The 19,177-nt window shown below is 43.1% G+C and overlaps 1 protein-coding gene across 2 annotated transcripts in view; it reads right to left on the bottom strand.

The window, feature by feature from the left end:
• RGS22 (regulator of G protein signaling 22) overlaps positions 1–19,177 on the bottom strand; it is a 78,591-nt gene that overhangs the window by 37,463 nt on the left and 21,951 nt on the right. For both annotated transcript variants that reach the window (XM_053395528.1, XM_053395526.1), the window contains 9 exons: positions 18,745–18,889; positions 15,476–15,541; positions 13,860–14,499; positions 13,095–13,256; positions 12,122–12,296; positions 11,424–11,578; positions 10,466–10,562; positions 8,982–9,107; positions 4,815–4,916 (listed from right to left, as the gene is read on the bottom strand). In XM_053395528.1, the coding sequence (XP_053251503.1) occupies positions 4,815–4,916; positions 8,982–9,107; positions 10,466–10,562; positions 11,424–11,578; positions 12,122–12,296; positions 13,095–13,256; positions 13,860–14,499; positions 15,476–15,541; positions 18,745–18,889 (1,668 nt within the window). The remainder of the gene's footprint in view (positions 1–4,814; positions 4,917–8,981; positions 9,108–10,465; positions 10,563–11,423; positions 11,579–12,121; positions 12,297–13,094; positions 13,257–13,859; positions 14,500–15,475; positions 15,542–18,744; positions 18,890–19,177) is intronic.

The raw sequence follows: 19,177 nt of genomic DNA, 5'->3' as shown, positions 1-19,177 counted from the left end.
CCTCGAAGGAAGGAATGAGTTTTATAATGTCAAGCCCTGTGAAGCATTCAATTCGCTTGTACAAGAAAATCAATCCCATTCATAGGGCTCAAGGAAAGTTACAGCACCAAAGCATCCATTTAACAATAGGATAAAACCTTGTGCCCAATTATAAACTAAAAACCCTGACCACCAAAAGCCAAACCAAATAGAAAGTTCTTTAATAATAATAATAATAATAATAATAATAATAATAATAATAATAATAATAATAATATCTTTATTGTCATTGCCCCCTCTCAGGGACAACGAAATTACTTTAATGCTTTCCATGGAGATTTGTGAGACAGGGCTTATGGCAGGGGCAGCCAATATGGTACCCTTCACGATGTTGGAATCCAGCTTCCATCAGACCCAGCCAACATGGCCAGTTGCAGAAATAGCAGCTGTTGTCATCCTTAACATGTGGAGGGCACCAGGCTGATTCGCCTTGTTCTATTGTGGGGTGGAGTGGGGAATTGATCCAGCCAGAGGGCCAGATCCCTTTTGGCTCTGACACAAGGGGTGAGTTCGCCCACCTGTCAAGCACGATGCCATAATGACATCAGGAGACAGCTTCCAAGGCTGTACCCAATCAGACAACATATTCAAATGGGCTTGCTATAACCACCAATCAGCTGAATCCAAACCACACTGACAAATTGCCATTTTTCCTCTGTAGGCAAATGCCATTTCTACATTTCTTTAAATGTATTAAAATACATAATTAAACACTTTAAAAAATAAGCATTTAAATGTGGATTTGGTCTCAAGGCATGTGTTTACATGCATGGTTTGATACCTTTAAGCTACACCAAATTATTTTGCCACTTTCAGAGAAGTGCAAAAACTGATGGATTAGCTAAGTTTCATTCCACACATGAGGTGTGGATAGATTGTTTTGCACAGGCATTCACAGATATCAAGTTCCTCAAACATCCCTTTTTGAGTGGTAAAGGTAAAGGTAAAGGGACCCCTATGGGCGTGAGCGACTATGGGGTTGCGGCGCTCATCTCGCTTTATTGGCCGAGGGAGCTGGCGTACAGCTTCCGGGTCATGTGGCCAGCATGACTAAGCCACTTCTGGCAAACCAGAACAGTGCACAGAAATGCCATTTACCTTCCCGCTGGAGCGGTACCTATTTATCTACTTGCACTTTGACATGCTTTCGAACTGCTAGGTTGGCAGGAGCAGGGACCGAGCAACGGGAACTCACCCCATCGCGAAGATTCGAACCACCAACCTTCTGATCAGCAAGTCCTAGGCTCCATGGTTTAACCCACAGCGCCACCCGCGTCCCATGAGTGGTATAATGCCTAAAAATCTGGATCGGCCTATGTGTTGTTGCCTAGCAGGGCTACCTTTCTTGGAAACATCCTCTGAATACTCAAACATGACTAGCTTTATTGAAGTACAGCAGACAGGGAGCCTTGCTTACTCCTAGGTCTCCAGGCTCAGACTGGCTTCCTTCTCCCATTCATATCTACAGAAGAGGTTCTGTCTTCAAGTACTTCACCTTGACCCGGAACTAGTTATGTACATAGCCTCTAGGCTGGCATGCTTTGCCCCAGGACTTCTTGCTTTTCAGTCAATATTGTTTGGCTTCAGTGGGCTCTTTCAAATGTCACTATTAACATAGATTTTTGGAGCTTTTGGTTATTTCATTTTACAATATTTTGATACAGTTTATATTTTAAAATTTCAAAGTGGTGTACAAAGACAACAAATGCCCAAAATAAAAGCACTGTGGAACTATAATGCACAATTCACAAAAATGTAAAATTCACAGTGACCACAGTAACTGGCAATATGGGCAACGGTAACTGGCAATTTAGCCAAGAAAAGCCTGGATAAACACATAGGTTTTCAGCGTGCACTAGAAGCACAGCAGAGTCAGTGCATGCCTTTTATCTGTGCCTTATTTATTTACTTTTTGCTATGCTGGTTTTTATATTAATTGTAATTATTGTATTGTGATATCTTTATTTATTGTTGTTAGCTGTTGGCAGTATGTGGAAAAATAAAATAAAAATAAAAATAGGATAAGTCAGTCTCTTAAGATATCTCCAGGGAACAAGTCACATAATTTGTTCTAGTTTAAAGCTTTCAAACTAAAATAATAACAAACAGGATTGTGCATAGGAAAGGTAAAGGGACCCCTGACCATTAGGTCTAGTCGCAGATGACTCTGGGGTTGCGGCGCTCATCTCACTTTATTGGGCAAGGGAGCCGGCTTACAGCTTCCGGGTCATGTGGCCAGCATGACTAAGCCACTTCTGGCAAACCAGAGCAGTGCACGGAAACACCGTTTAACTTCCCGCCAGAGTGGTACCTATTTATCTACTTGCACTTTGACGAGCTTTCGAACTGCTAGATTGGCAGGAGCTGGGACCGAGCAATGGGAGCTCACCCCATTGCAGGGATTAGAACCACCGACCTTCTGATCGGCAAGTCCTAGGCTCTGTTGTTTAACCCACAGCGCCTCTCCATTAAATATTTACCAACTGCACCAAGGTAATTCTATGCCGGAGCTGGTATGCAGGAGCTGGTATACATATATTTTATGTGAATTGGGCTGCTTTGCATGCATTTGGTTAATTTGGACAATTTATTCTGCTTCTGCTATTCAAGGGGAGGGCTAAAGAGCTCACAGAACAGTATCCCCCCCCCCAACCACAGAACATTCTATTGAAGCCCACTTCTGATAACCATTTTCAAGCTTATCTTTGAACAGAGTTGAGGTAGAAACTTGCTCAACGAAGGGAAATTCTCAAGATTGATGAATTCTGCCTCCAATGTCATTTACTGTATCATCAGAAAACTGCAGAATACACATAGCACTGAGTAGTAATAAATGTTTGAAATAGAAGCACAAAGAACACAATATGCTTTTCAAATCTCCCCTCATTTGTTCATGGGCATAATCAGAATAAGCATATTAATTTCCATGCCAATGGTGAGGGCAGAGTTTGGAAAAGCACAGTGACCAAAAGCAGCCTCTTTTCTTGATTGGATGCAGCTTGAGACTCATCTGCGTTCCAATCGTGTTATATATATTTGGTATCATTTGGTATATATGATCATGCTGCCATAAAAAGCAAACTCAAGAATGATACCAAATGTTGCCGCACATGTGTTGATTTGCTATGTTACATTTGGGTTGTTAGTTATGCTAATGGAACAGTTTCACATATTGCATTTTGATGTATTTGCTTTTAATGATCATGCGGATATCGCTTTCTGCAATTTCCTAGTTACACTCTTTGTGCAATGTTCTGCTGTCACCACCAGGCCCAGCATGGAAATGAGATTAAGAAGGAGAAAAAGAGTCAGAGGAAAGTCACAGCTTCAACATATACTCATGCACTGCCGGGCATATGCTCCAAATGCCCAAGTTTAAAGCAGTATTGAAATTGTACTAACAAAATTTCTTTCTTTCTTTCTTTCTTTCTTTCTTTCTTTCTTTCTTTCTTTCTTTCTTTCCTTCCTTCCTTCCTTCCTTCCTTCCTTCCTTCCTTCCTTCCTTCCTTCCTTCCTTCTTTGAACTAAGGTTGACAGGTCTAACTTACACAATATTAAAAAAAATAATTAAACAAGCATGATGGCTAAATGGAATGTTTCTTCAGAGAGGCAGACTAGGGTTCTAGTTCAGTGACAGAACACCTGCTTTGCATGCAAAAGGTTCCAAGTTAATTGTCAGCATCATGTCTGGTGTTGACCTATAAAGCCTTAAATGGCTCAGGACCACTTGCATGTTAAGCACAGTACATTGTGGAAGCAAGGCATAGAAGTGAGAAATGGAAGTGAGCACAGAAAGAAGAAACACCATGGTACACTTGCATTGACACGACCAGATGTCTTCATCTGTCTCATATTTCTTGATCAATGACCAGCATGCTGGCTGGGGCTAGGATCATGGAGTTCAACCACACAGGGGATCAAGCTTTTGGGAAGGCTGGTTTAATCATGACCCCCACTCCCTTTTAATTATCGTGCTTGTAATTGACAACATTCTCACTCAAAATGGGTGCAAGGAAATGCAGTAATGGCTACTGAAGCTCCATTTCAACAGGGACTAACTAAGGACATACTTTCAAGGCATAAATTTAACTGTTGAAGCCTGTGCTACAGAAATGGGGGAGGCCTTGTTGGACCTAATAACCAGTATACCTGAAGGAGCGTCTCCACCCCCATCGTTCAGCCCAGACACTGAGGTCCAGTGCCAAGGGCCTTCTGGTGGTTCCCTCGCTGCAAGGAGCCAAGTTACAGGGCACCAGGAAGAGGGACTTCTCGATAGTGGTACCCACCCTGTGGAATGCCCTCCCACCAGATGTCCAAGCGAAAAACAACTACTAGACTTTTAGAAGACATCTGAAGGCAGCCCTGTTTAGGGAAGCTTTTAATGTTTAATAGACTATTGTATTTTAATATTCTGTTGGAAGCCGCCCAGAGTGGCTGGGGAAACCCAGCCAGATGGGTGGGGTATAAATAATAAATTATATTATTATTATTATTATTATTATTATTATTATTATTATTCAACCACTCTGACTTTTTCACTGATGCAGAAATATAAGAGTGTGCTATTTCCAAATAACAAGCAGCACAGCGACTGCACAAGAATTACACAAAATGCCTGGAGCCCAGATACATATCTGAGCAAACACCATGCCCAGCTAATGTTTAGATCATCTACAGAAACCATTTAAAGCATCTTTTGCTGACAGTGACTCCAGAATAATTTCCTTGGGGACAGACATACTTGGAAGCAGTCTTACTCTATATTTATGACTTACTTGAGCTTGCTGGCCCACTTTGAAAGGATGGATGGTTTCTTGATAGAAAAGCTGGTGATAATCCTGCAGGTCAAACCAAAAATACGTGCTGTTCTTCCACAGCTACAGATGGAAGGGGGGAAATAGAAGTTATTGCTACCCAATTTTTGTGAAGTTTTCCAAAAAAGAAAAGAAGTAGTTTACATTTCCAGGGTTAGTTGATTGCACAGCTCCTTGGGGTTCACCATAAATCACACTTAATTGAAAAGAGCTTGAGTCATGTGTTCCATGCTGGCAGAAGGAGAGCTCACGTAAAAGCGCTGCCACTGTAATACATGTATTTCCAATACGTGCTCTATCTTTTATTGTATCCTCTTGCAAATAATTGGCTATTAAAATTGTTAGTGTAGTGGTTAACATTCGAAGATTAACCCACATTTGAATGGAATTAAGCCATGGGCTCATAATGCACATCTGAAACTTACGCTGTGCTGGGACAGCATTTTTCTGCAATTGCTGAGATCATGAAATGTTTTTATCCTGACCATCTTACATTTTTTAATTATGCGCCTTTCATCCGCCCCTCACTAAAACTTGGTGCTGTTGCGCAGAGCCAAGTATTTCCACAGGGACAAAGCACTTAATGAAGTCCATTACCTCAGAGGCTCTTGTCATTTTGAAACAAAATCAAGGGAATTTATTCTGAAATGTTACAACAGGCATCAGTGCCCCAAGTTTTGACACTTAGGTTTGAAGATTTTGGCCAGCCGGAGCCAAGACAAATGTAAATTTTGACTATGAAGTCTGCACTGTAGGTGAAATGATAGAGAATATTTTAGTAAGTGTGCTAGTTTGCTGGATTGTGTTTTTAATTTATTTCCCTTTTTAAAAATTTGATTTATAACCTTTTCTGAAGAATCAACAAGCAACCATAACATATTATCATCTTAAGAATTACACATCATTGAAGTACCGTATTTTTCGTCCCATAGGACGCTCCGTCCCATAGGACGCACCTACTTTTTTGGGGGGGAAATAAAGGAAAAAATTTTCCCCTTTTATTTCCCCCCCAAAACCAGGTTGGGGAACAGTGGGATGGCGGCGCTGCGCCTCCCAGCTGTCCCCCGAGCTTGTGGGGCTGGCCAATGTCTGCCCGGCGCGAGGGGCGCTCTGCTTCAGGGCGCCCCACGCGCCGGGCAGCAGGCTGCGGACACTAGCGCGAAGCACCGGGCGTCCTCCAAAGGGCGCCCCGTGATCCGTGCTGCAGGCTGCCGCCCGCAAGCCTTGCACGCCCGGGGGAGTTCTCCCCGGTGCACAAGGCTTGCCGACACCTGCGTGAAGCACGGGCGTCCTCCGGAGGGCACCCTGTGCTCTGCGCTGCAGGCTGCCGCCCGCAAGCCAGGCCCGCCCTGGGGGATCTCCCCCCGGGCGCACAAGGCTTGCGGACACCTGCGCGAAGCACGGGGCGTCCTCCGAAGGGCGCCCCGTGCTCCGTGCTGCAGGCTGCCGCCCGCAAGCCTTGCGCGCCGGGGGGAGTTCCCCCCGGTGCGCAAGGCTTGCCGACACCTGCGCGAAGCACGGGGCGTCCTCCAAAGGGCGCCCCGTGCTCCGCGCTACAGGCTGCCGGCCGCAAGCCTTGCGCACCCTGGGGGATCTCCCCCCGGGCGCGCAAGGCTTGCGGACACCTGCGCGAAGCACGAGGCGTCCTCTGAAGGGCTCCCCGTGCTCCATGCTGCAGGCTGCCACCCGCAAGCCTTGCGCGCCCGGGGGGAGTTCCCCCCAGTGCGCAAGGCTTGCCGACACCTGCATGAAGCACTGGGCGTCCTCCAAAGGGCGCCCCGTGCTCCGCGCTGCAGGCTGCCACCCGCAAGCTGTGCGCGCCCAGGGGGAGTTCCCCCGGGCGCGCAAGGCTTGCGGACAGCTGCGCGAAGCACGGGATGTCCTCCGGAGGGTGCCCCGTCCTCCGCGCTGCAGGCTGCCGCCTGCAAGCCTTGCGCGCCTGGGGGAACTCCCCCCGGGCGTGCAAGGCTTGCGGGTTGCTTCCTGGAGCCTGGAGAGCGAGAGGTTTCGGTGCGCACCGACGCCTCTCGCTCTCCAGGCTTCAGCAAAAGTCTGCATTCGCCCCATAGGATGCACACACATTTCCCCTTCATTTTGGGAGGGGGAAAAGTGCGTCCTATAGGGCGAAAAATACGGTATATATAAAAGTCAATATTACATAGTTCACACGTGGCACTTCTTGCAGAGCTGATTCCTTCAAGAGGAGTTATACATCCCCCGGGGGCGGTTCTGATTCTTAATTATTATATATGTTCTGAAGAATTAAATGTTAACACTACTTTCTGAATTGTGTCTGTTAACTGGATAATTAATCCAAATGACTACAATGAAGAGTACTTCCAAATAAACCTGTTCAGGGTCTATAGGTAAGTCCCACTGATATCAGTGGAGCCTAGGGCTTGATTACGTTTAATGTTAAAAGCATCACCTGGAAATATTGTATGAGGTATTTCTACTTAATAGTAAACACAGGGGCTGCTTTGAATTGGAATCACAACATCCAGACAGAAGTTTAACGTTTATCTTCCCCACCACAATGCAGACAAAAATCACTCCTTGGGGTAGCAATTAGCAACATGAAAGAAAGCTTCCATTGGTGCCAATGGGAGCGTCTTCCTGTTGCTATTTGTAGAATGGGGAATATTCTTTCCCCAGGTAAATTGGAGGTAAAAGTCCAACCTCCCATCCATGTGTGCTGTGTTTCCAATTCAAAACAGACTTTGGCCTTCCTATTAAACACACACACACACACACACACACACAGAGAGAGAGAGAGAGAGAGAGAGAGAGAGTGCTATGGACAATGCATTTTATGTCCCCTGTTGTTAGGCCCTAATTCCCAGGTGTGCGTTAAGATTCTAACTTTAGAACGAAATTTTAAAGCACAACACACCTACTTGGAAGTAGGGATGAAGGAGAAATTCAATTCAGCTTGCATACAAAGACAAAAAAAACAACCTATTTGCTCTTTTTTTAAACAATATGTGAGCTGAAACAAAGCTATCCTTCTGAATTTACAATCCGAATTTTGCAATGCTGTTCTCCGGTCAAGAAATGTGTACAAAAATGCTTAGGCTAGGGAAAAGCATGCATAAGAATGCATATATTTATGAAAATAGTATACAAAAAATTGCTTTGTAAAAATGAGTAAATTGCATACAAAAAGGTGTGTAATACAATTTTCATGAATGGTTTTAAAAAAACAAAACCCAAACTGATGTGGAAACATGGAGAACTGAACTTAAGTTTGAAAAAATATGAAACAGAGAGAAACCAACATTGATAGATTTGCCAACCCCTACTTTAAAATAAGATCCCAGAAATCAATGGGGCACACTTCCAAGTAAGCAAGTTCAGGATGGCAATTCTCTTGTCTTTTCTCACATTCAGTCCACCCAGAACAGAATATCCTACATAGGCTTTGGAGGACCGGAGTGGGTGGGATACTTCAAATGCTTGATTCTCTCACCTGTCCTCCACGGATACATCCTGCTTTTAAAATCCTCCAATGTGGTTGATCCCTGACATCTCAGGTAGCAAGTGACAGGAAATACCTCTGCCTGAGACCTTGGAGAGCCACTGATAGTCAGTGTAGACCAGACTTCCCCAATACAATGCCCTCCAGATGAGTTCCAGACTAAAACTCCTGTCATCCATGACCACTGGCCATAATGGCAGGGTCTGATGGGAGTTGCAGTGCAGAGCATCTGGAAGGCACAGGATTGGGGACGGCTTGTGTAGACAATACCAACCTAGATGGAGCAGAATAAGGCAGCTACATTTGTCCATATTTTTAAGCAGGCACTTTTTAGAAATACCTTCTCTAGCATCTTCCTTTACCAATCAGCTATTTCCCGATCCCCAGCCCAATCTAGCATCACCTTATTTAAAGGGAGATTATAAATATTTAGGCACGATAAGATAGCGAATGTGTCTCTGGGCCTCTGAGGTTCAAAACCATCCTTAGCTGCTCAGTTCAATGAGTTGCCTTGGGCAAGCCAACGTTTTCTAGCCTAGCCATCTTCACTGGGCTGGAGAGAGGCCAAAATGCTTCTGCATATTCCTAAGAAGAAGGTGCAAAGTGCCCATCGTAAGAATAAAATACCTTGATAAAAAAAATCCTTATACCTTATTTTCCGACTTCTCACAGAATTCAGTAAAGATGTAGCCTGATCTGCTCTCCACATTAAGGGACTGAAGCATTCTTTCCATTACAGAACTTCCCAGTTCTGAAACGGCTGCAGTCGTTGTGCCCTAGGATCACAGAAAGCACACTTCAGCAAGGCATGAAAGTCTCATTCTGTCTCAGATTTAAATAGCGGCAGCCAAATAAGCCAGCTGAATGGTGTCACCTGTTTTATAATCTCAAATTTCTTGAATGTGGTACTTTTATCTCTATAGTGACACATTGCAACACTTGCCTCTCTCATGCGTCCCCTTCTTCAGTTCTTGCTGTACTATCAAATTTTAGGAAATAATAGTTTAATTCTCCCCTGTGTGCCTGTGAAGCACTGTGGAACATGGTGGCATTTCATAAATATATACTAATAATGAAATGGATGTTGCAGACTTAAACATTTTCGTGTGTTTTTACTGCTTTGTGATAGGACTGACAGGGTCCTTAGGGGTATCTAGAATCTGGGAAATCTTGGGTGATGTTTGGTTAAAAGGAAGTAGCATCGCATCAACTGTCTTCCCTCCTGTGGGATTCTCAATATGCATTTAGAAGGGAAATTAACTGAGTATGCATCTGGGAGCTTGTAGGGTGGGGGGGGGAAAGTTGACAGGAGGGAAAAGGAAGAGAAAATGACTTTTTGGGAAGGGTTAAATATCCCTAAAGCTCCCCAACAGCTTCCTCAGCCAAAATGACAACTTTCTGAGACTGCTTTTCATTATTTCTTTTCTTTTCTAAAAAACTGTTGGGGCTTTGTTTTCTGCAGTTTGCCCCTTAAGCAAGCTTGGCACTGGTTTACATTTGTAGTGCCTTAACATCAAGGTTTTGGCCTGAAACAGAAATGGCCAGTAGGACAGTTCTGGCCCCTGTAGGAACTTCATGTGACTGCTGGTAGCTCTGCCAGTTTTTAATCGAGGCATGGTAAAAAGGTTTGCCTCAGGTTCACTTCTAAGGAAAACAAAACAGAACAAAATAAAAAGGAGGTTTTGAAATTGTGGAAATAAGATATTTCACAGTTTGATGCCATCTCTCCCTCTCTCCTTTTTATTTTGCATGTAACATAAATAATATGCAAGTGTACTCATTCGTGTGGTTAATGCTGTGCCTGGTCACATGTGGTCCATTATAGTGAAGCCCTTATAGTGTGACAAATTCATTATGCAGCTTGTCTGATCATGGTAGTTATGGGGTGAATTTTATGCAGCACAATATACAATTCAGACCTCAGAACATGGTCTGGAGAACAAAGTTAGCTGCCTCTTGCCTTTTGTAGCCAGTTTTGATGTTATCAAGACGGTGGGGACTCAAGAGGTGGCTACCACAGGGCAAGCCCAAACAAGAAGCAATCATACCTCCACTCTGGTATGGAGGGCAGTATCATAGTCACCTGGTCACCAAACCATTTTCAGCAGATCCAGGAATTCCAAATGCTACTCACAGGGATCATTTCCGCGTAGGTGTATTTTCTATCCAGCTTTGGCATCAGATAATCTGTTTTGTCAGGAATTGTTGTCATATGAGCAGCTGTTGCTGGCCTGGACCCATGAAGAAGAAATAGGTTCAAAAGATGCTTGAGGATCTATGGAGACTATGTCATGTGTTACAAAGGAGATAAAATAAGTGAGTTCACAGTTAGGGTTATTGAGTTCTACTCCTGGAGACAGTGTCCTTACCTTTAAACGTTTCAAGCAAGGAGAAGATGCAGACAGTATACCGCCAAACTTATTCCTTCTCCAGCTCTTGCCCTACATCCCAGGTGTGGGGAACCTTTGACCCTCCAGATATTGCTGAACTACAGCTCCCACCAGCCCCAGCAAATATGGCCAATGGAAAATAGCCAGGGATGATGGGAGTTGTAGTCCAGTTACATTGGAAGGAACAGAAGTTCCCCACACTTGCCTAACCCTTTCCCAACACTTGTTGGGGAGCATAATTAGAGCCCTGCTGGCAACAGCATTAGAGTAGAGGAGGACAGGCAGTGGGGCTGGTGAAGGAAGAGAATGAGAGCCACCAAAATGGTGTCCTTTCTCGGTGCCTCTGAACATTAAAAGACACATTCACCATTTCCAGGCAAGGATCTATGACAGGTGCTTATGACAAAATATTAAACGAAGATGCTGTCAGCGGAAGAATAAGCAGGCAATGAATGAAACTAAAATGTGGTGGAACATGTTATGAATGAAAAGAATAAAAGCTTTTTGCATACAGGCAACTCCCTGTTTGCGCGGGTGTTGCATTCTGGATCATTGGATGCGTCAGCGGTCATCCGTAAGTCCGTTCCGCCCCCGCCCAGTTCTGCCCCCTGATGGGGCTGAAGATGACACACATGCGTCACACATCAATTAGACACATTCAAAAGGGTGCATGCAAAATATTTTATATGTGGAGAAGCTTACCGCTTCTTGTCAACATCCATTGAACTCAAGAGGAGGGCAGGAGCTTCCTGAATAGCACTTTGGCTCCGGGGCAGGACTGCTGATAATAGTCTGGAAGGCATCTGCTGATCTACCGTAGCTCCTTTTGGTGGTGGTGATGATCCCGTTTCTCCTCTCTAGAGAGAAAGAACTTCTCAGAATTAACTTGTCCTGTTCCATCTACTGCATATCAGTTTTCAATAGATACAGTCTAGATTTAGTAAAAAAATAAAAATCTTTTGTAATAACCCCAAATTCTTTGCACTAAAGGTAACTACAGCATCAGACCGAAACCATGAACTGCTTTTTCAATTCAGGACAATTTTGAAGATCAGTTTGGTGGTTCTATAGCAGGGACAGCTCTTGAAAAGACACGTTTAAGTACACATGCCCAACTCACATGGCTTATGAATGCCATATATTTCTACTTGATAAAACCATCAAAACAATATGATGGTTCGAAGGCTAGCTTTTGTAGGCCAAGGGAGCTGCATTTGATCCACTAGCTGAGGCAAATTTCCCACTAGCATGTTACAAGTTACAGCACCATCTTTCTCGACCAGGCCTCCACTATCACAGTTCTTGCAGATCAAGTTATATAATGGGGTTCTGCCCTCTTCACCACCTGGTACAGGCATCATATATTATGGATGAAAGCCCAAGAGTGACAGTAGCAGTACCTGGGGCTGTGCTATTTTTGGCATGCAAGATTTAGCTCTCAGTGGCAACAGTGATACCATCTGTGGGAACGGATCCACATCCATACGTGGCTTCTGTTGCCGAGAATGCCAGATTTTCAGTTTGGTGCTGGCAGCCTGTGTGGCTCCTGTATGGATAACACAAAACCGGGGACCCCTGGAGAGGATATAAAGGATCAAGTAATTAGATGGACGTTGTAAGTGGGCTCAGGTAAACAAAGAGAAACAATACTGCCTTTTGTTTCTCTTTGTGTCAGAGAGAGCCCTTGACCCATTCCTCTTGTTGCCCCCACCTGGCAGTGGTAGCAGGGAAATGGGAAGGATGACAGGAAATATGTCCTGCTGCAGAAACTGAGAGAGGTTCTCACTGTTTTGGTCTATTATTATTTATTACTTATTGGTTGCTTGTCACCAAACAGGTCTCCAAGCAACTTACCACTGAAGAACATATATATATATATATATATATATATATATATATATATATATATGCACACACATATTTTAAAATAGAATAGAAAAGGAGAAAAATCATATAAACATTGACATACCATATATCTACATCTATGTACAGCCCCCTTCCTAACAGTAATAACAACACGCAAGAATCTTCACTCGCTCGTTAACTTTTAAGCTACCTTTAAGGGCGAAAGTCACAAAGCAGCTTGCATAAAAATGTAAGAACAACAAAAATCTGTGCACCAAAAGCCACCAATGAAGCAGCAATATATAGCATCACCCCATTAAAAGGAGCATAAAATACTAGTATAATTTCAAGCCAACAGACCATGACATCTCAAGAGAAAACAGTTTGGTTCTTCCCATGTTCAGCATTTAGCTGCTGATGTAGCAAATGTTTAGTGGCATAATTTTCTCTTTCCTCCCCCTCAACTCCCCACAAAGTGTTGAGACAAAACAGGATTTGATTGAATGGCTTTGATTTTCATCCTCTTACCAGTAAAGAAGCAAAGGTTTCACTACTTCAGGTTGAGCACGTCTCAAGTTAAACATGTTCCACTGGTCCCCATCAATCAGGTTTAGCTTCATCAAAACTTCAGTGGTAAGGAAATAATCTCCATTGCTCACTAAGTAGGTTTTTTTCATTTTATCAAGCTGTCTTGAATGAAGGAAAACATTCACACAGAATATGCACAAACGCACTGCAGCTAACAACTGAGAAGAAGCTAACTATATTTTCAGATAAAATTCCACACAGCAGAAGATAGAATAGTTCTCTTCCCCAAAAGAAAATAAAAAATTAGGTGTTTCAAATAGTTCAGTATAGGGCAGTGCTGGGGAACCTGCAACCTTATAGATGTTGTTGGACCCCCAGTTCCCATTAGCTACACACAGTCAGCATGACCGATCATGGGGATGGCTGGAGCTATAGCCCGTCATGACATAGGGACCAATCAATCAATCAAACAAGATGTGTATTAGCTAGGATGTTTACTACTAACTCAAAAATAATTCTTCCACTGATCTTCTTAGGTGCTAACTAAATCCAGTCTTCGTTAATCTGGTGCCCTCCTAAGCTGGTTGGACTCCAACTCCCATCAGCCCCAACCAGCACAAGCATGATGGGCAACTGAGTATAGCCCCATCCAGAGGGTACCAGGCTGACGAAGACTGGATAAACTGATTCAACACCCCCAGCCTCTTTTGGAACAGCCGAAAGGCTCAAGTTATAAATATTCAAAACAGGAAATAAGGGAAATACCTTCTCTGTCTTTTAGGATCCCGCAGAACCTTTAGTCTTTCAATGTCCATCCAAAGCCGCAAGTACCTTTCTCCCAAAGTTCCTTTGATGAACCTCTTGAACCTTTCGAATTCATGCCTGTTGCCAATATCATAAGTCTTGTGGCTAAGACACCAGGCAGCCCTGGTTTCAGTGTTATCCTTTTCAGATTTCGTACTAGCGCTTATTTCGCTCCCCTTATCTGGTATATCATCCGCAGGAAGTGGAGGTTTTGGTTCGAGTGGCTCCATGAAAGGTTGAATGTTTGCTATCTCAACTATAAACACTCTAGACGTTCTGTCGAAGTCGATAGCAGTCGGGTTGACTATGGGCGGCTGCCCAGTAACCTGTGCTACAGAGCTTTTAAGGATATACTGAGCATAGGCTAATGAAAACTCATCTACTGTTTGAAAATACATGGGTGGTTGGTCAAGTTCCTTGCTCTTTGCTGCTTGGAGGGCAACATCCCAGTCCTGCCCTACGTATGCTCTTAAGACAGTGCTTGAAGGAGTATCAGGAAGAGACATAGAGTGGCCCTCATCTATGCTTCTTCTAGCTACTACCCTCTGAAGAAGTGATGTACCAGATTGGGTGCGCTTCTTCCTCATCCTGGTTTCCGGTTCTGCATTAAAAACAAAAGGCCTTATTGAGAACTTAACTGACTCACCACCACCCCTTTTTTAATATGCAATAGTTGAATGCTGTATTGCATTCTCAATTGCTTTCAGGTTTTTCTCCCCATTGTATCTGTCTTTTATTTTATTTTTCTATTTCTGCATTCATTTGCATTATTTGTATTATTACTTTTACTGTGTTTTGTAAAAGAGAGAGAGAGAAGGTCAGTTTTGCAAAGCCCCCTGCCCCACCCCAGGTCTTTGCATAACCTAGCACTTGACAATGAGTAGAATTGTTATTTATGGACTTTGGGGCTACCACAAGCCACTGGAATTTGTGCCACCTCTCACTTACCTGGGATGTTGTTGCTTTTCCCCTCAGCGCCTACGTGTGCACAAAAGAGAGTCACAATGCTGAAGTTCCTCAAACAGATTGCCATGAAGTTTCTGGCAATCCCAAACAGCTTGCTTAAGACACTGGTGTGAGGGGCCGACATTGCTTGGAAACTAATGCTGCAATGCCTTTCCGTTTGCCTGCTTGCTTACCCTCTGCTCCTTCTGTTTAAGTTTTGATTTATTATTTTTATTGTATTTATATCCCACAATTTATCCCCCCTTTCATTTCATCCTTAGAATAACCCTGCAAGAGAGATCAGGCTGATATACTGTGACAGGTCCAAGGTCATTCATAGTTGGTTTAGGGTTTGATCCCTCGTCTCCCAGGTCCTAGTCCAGCAGGCTAACCATTACACCACTCTGGCTTTCTTCTTCATTAAAAAGAAGCCATCTATTACACAAACACAAATGTTTTTAAGTATTCGGTGATATTCCACCATTGCTAGGGGTCTGATGCTACAAGCCACTTTCCTCTCAAAATTCCTCACACTCAGGGAAGTGGGGAGCATGGTACTTCTTTTTTATCCATTTCTGCTTTATCCCAGGTCTATATGCAAAGAAGGCTCCTACACGATAAATGCCGCTTACCTCCAAGGGCAACAGCATGGAGAACGGTGGATGAAACACTAGGCATCCTTTGTACTGCCCTGAAATCTAAAGCAATGGAAATTAAACATTAAAACAATCACAAGGTGAATCTCAAAACTATTAGCATCCACCTTGGTCTTTCCACTCGGTTATCTGAACTGAAGGACATATAAAACCTGCCCACGGTGAGAACAGGGTGAAAGACTAGATTGGCCTTTGACCTGATATATCTTATATTCCTATTATTTTCTGCCAGCCCTTCAGACCCCTCTTTCTCTTCTTGGAATGCCTGTGAGGTGGAAGTTTTCTATTGTAAGATTATTTAGAAAGTAGACTGGTTTTGTTTCTTTTGATGGTACTTTCTGATTCTTCCTCTACCCCCATTTAACAACCCTATTAAATTTGGAACAAGAGGTTTGACTGTATGTTTTGATGTCCCAAAGATAAACTCTTCCATGTGCTAGTTCACTCTTTCCATACTAAGCATTTTGTTAAAGGGGAGGTGGATGACACCAGTGGAAACTGAAAGTGTTTGCTAAGTTCCCCCACCTCGACCTGCCTAGGCATTAAGATAATCTCAGATGCTCTCCCCTTCTGAGATGAGTCAGACCACTATAAATGTCAGACAATTCCATTGAGATAAGAAATAGTACCGGAAACTGCATAAGTTCATGTGTCTGTCTACAAACAGGAAAGGAAATCAGGGAGGCAAATATGATTGGTATTTGCTATCACCATTTCCCACCCAGTCTGCAGCTCACAGTTTTTATTTTTTCACTCTGTCATTACGTTTTCGTTCCTTACCCCCGCTGAAATCGTATAATAATAAGGTAATGAATTCCGTAATCAAATTTGGCCACAGCAAACAGTGAGCTGAATATCAGACCCTGCAGAATCCGAACTGTAGCAGAACGAAACCAACGCTGCATGAAACAGGTATGGGGTGGAATGGAAAACAATGTCTTTTTACATCCCTACACGCCGCATCTGAGAAGGACCAGCCTTTGTAGTGGAGGTCTGCTTATGGAACTCCCTCTGCAAGGAGTTTCATCTGGCAGCACCAAGCAAAGTCATTTTTACAGCACAAGCCTCTACATGTCGACTTGAAAGTGAAGCCCCATTGAGTTTGGTGGGATTTACTCCCAAGTAAATCCCACATAGGATTGTAACCTTATTTTCCCAGGCTGTTTCTAGTTTTTAAGTTCTGCGTTTGAACTTCTTTGAACTTCTGCTTTCAATTGACGGGTTTTATTGTGATGCTATCTTATTCTGTTCTATTCTTGAGATTTTTATTGTTTTTATGTTTTGTTTGTAAACTGTCTTGGGAACCGTTTTTGCTGAGGGCAGTACAGAAGTGTTCCAGATAAATAAATATTGCTTCAGCTGGTTCCACTTCCACTTTTGGGAAGCTGTGTTGTCATTGCTGTTTGTTTTAACTGTTCTGCTGCTGTTAACTAGTGCTTGTTTTTGAACTACGGGTGGCGGCCATTTTAGGAGAGTTCAATGGACCACTGACACATGGGTCCTGTTGGATCTGGAAGAAGGAGGATTGGGAGTGGAATGGGGGGGGTGGAACAGAACCCCCACGCAAAATGGTTGCCACCTGTATTGGTTTTTATTATGGTTGGTTTATACTTGCCCCAGGAGTGGCATTACTGAAGGGCAAAACACATCATTCTGACATCAGGTGAACTGACAGGTGAGTGGCTTCACCCACTTGTCAAACTTGACCCATGGAGGTGGGGAGATAAGAATCTGGCTCCTTGGCCAGATCCTGTTCCCCATCCAATATGGATCTTAAAAGCTGCAATCCTCTGCACGCTTTCTTAAGAGTTAGTTCCACTGAAGACAGAGCAACTTAATTCTGAGTAAGCGTGTATAGGGTTGTGCTGCAAATAAAAACAGGCAAACATAAATACGCAAACAGGCATTAATCAACAAATGCAGGGTTTTGACAGGATCCGATATGCATCCAAGGCGCTATTGACCACAGTAGCCTAAAGGCATTCTGATTTTCAGCCAATGCTAGTCTTCTGTCATGGTTCCAATAAAAGTGTCAGACACTGACAGTGTACATATTTAGCCCTGCTCAAAGAATCCCAAAGGCTCTGGAGGAGTAATAGTGATTACTCAACATCTTATTTTTATATCAGTTCCCATCCCTGAGTGGCTCACTAACCCATAATCTAAAGCAATTTGTGGGCTGGGGGGGGGCGTGTAGAGAAGACAGGGAAGAAAGAATTAAGAAATAGAATGTTAACACCATGTCTTACAAAGGGGATCAAATATGACTTTAAAGACATATCAACCCTTTACCAAAATAAAACATGTTCCATATGGAGCAGCTCAACCATACAGGAGGGACCATAGCTTAATGGTAGATAGGGAATTGAGAGAAATTTGATTCAGCAAGCATTTAAAACCAGATCATTCAAACTCTCTGTTTCCAAGACAATATGGAAACCAAACACAAGAACCCTTCGAAATTGCAAAGCAATTCTCCAACCAAACGACATTTGCAAAAATGCTCATATTAGGTGGAAGTGAGCACAAAAAAATGACATTAGTGAAAATAACATACAAAATGCATTATATTAGGAGAAACTGCTTGCAAAAATGTGCACAATAGTCAAAAGTACATAGAAAAATGTATTTATTAGGAGAAAATTGCATTAAAATGCTGATGAATTTTCATGCGAACTTTCTTTAACAGAAATTCACAAATGTGGAAGACTGAACTTAATACTGGAAAAATGGAAAATGGAGAAAACAAAAATGGACAGCTCCTTCCATCCCTAGCTGCAACATGCAGAAGATCCCAGATATGTCCCAACCATCCCAGTTTAAAAAGCAACAAGTAGCAGGAGATGAGAAAGGTCTCTATCTGATACCCAGCAGAGAGGCTGCCGGTCACGGTGGAGATCAGGTTAGGTGGACAAATAGTATGACAGCTTCCTATGTAGTCAGGAATGCAGATAGGTGTAGGAAGTAAATTCCAAGGATATACAATTCTTATTGAAACTTTTGGTATTATATGATTCTCACCATAGAGATGCATGGATAGGATGATGCCCTATATGGTCACGATCATAGTGGTGTCCAATTTACTACCAGAAACTCAGGATGTGCAGCAGTCTATTTTTTAAGACTATGGTATCTTTTGACTCTCCGCATCACCCCTCCCAGTTGCTAATGCTTGGGGGATGGGGGAGTTCACCTGAGTGCGGCTGCATGTTTTGCTTAATACTTATCTATGTTGATGACATTACCTAGGATTGAAGAAGATGGCTCTGAAGGCCAAGGAGAAAAATGAACGTGGGAAGATGCCACTGGATGAGTAAAAGAATCCGTAGTAATCATGCGCTGACTTAGCTTGGCTAAAGTAAACCAATCCCGTGTCTGGGTGACAGTAGCCTATAAAATAGAACATTCAATGGTTAAAGTTTATTTCAGTGCAAACCTTTATAGGTTCAAAAAGAGGAACAGATTTGCAAAATCTTCATTCCTTTGACACTTGTGTGAATAATAAAAGCAGAGGTCTATAAAGCTGAGATGACACATTGTAGAGCCCGATAACACAACACAATACAGTGGTACCTCGGTTTAAGAACAGTCCTGTTTACAAACGATTCGGTTTATGAACTCTGCAAACCCAGAAGTAGTGTCCCAGTTTGCGAACTTTACCTCGGTCTAAGAATGGAA

Source organism: Podarcis raffonei, chromosome 7 (assembly GCF_027172205.1).
Source record: "Podarcis raffonei isolate rPodRaf1 chromosome 7, rPodRaf1.pri, whole genome shotgun sequence".
NCBI classification, from domain to species: Eukaryota; Metazoa; Chordata; class Lepidosauria; order Squamata; family Lacertidae; genus Podarcis; species Podarcis raffonei.
Note: the sequence above shows the minus strand (reverse complement) of the source record. Positions and strands in the feature narration are given on the sequence as shown.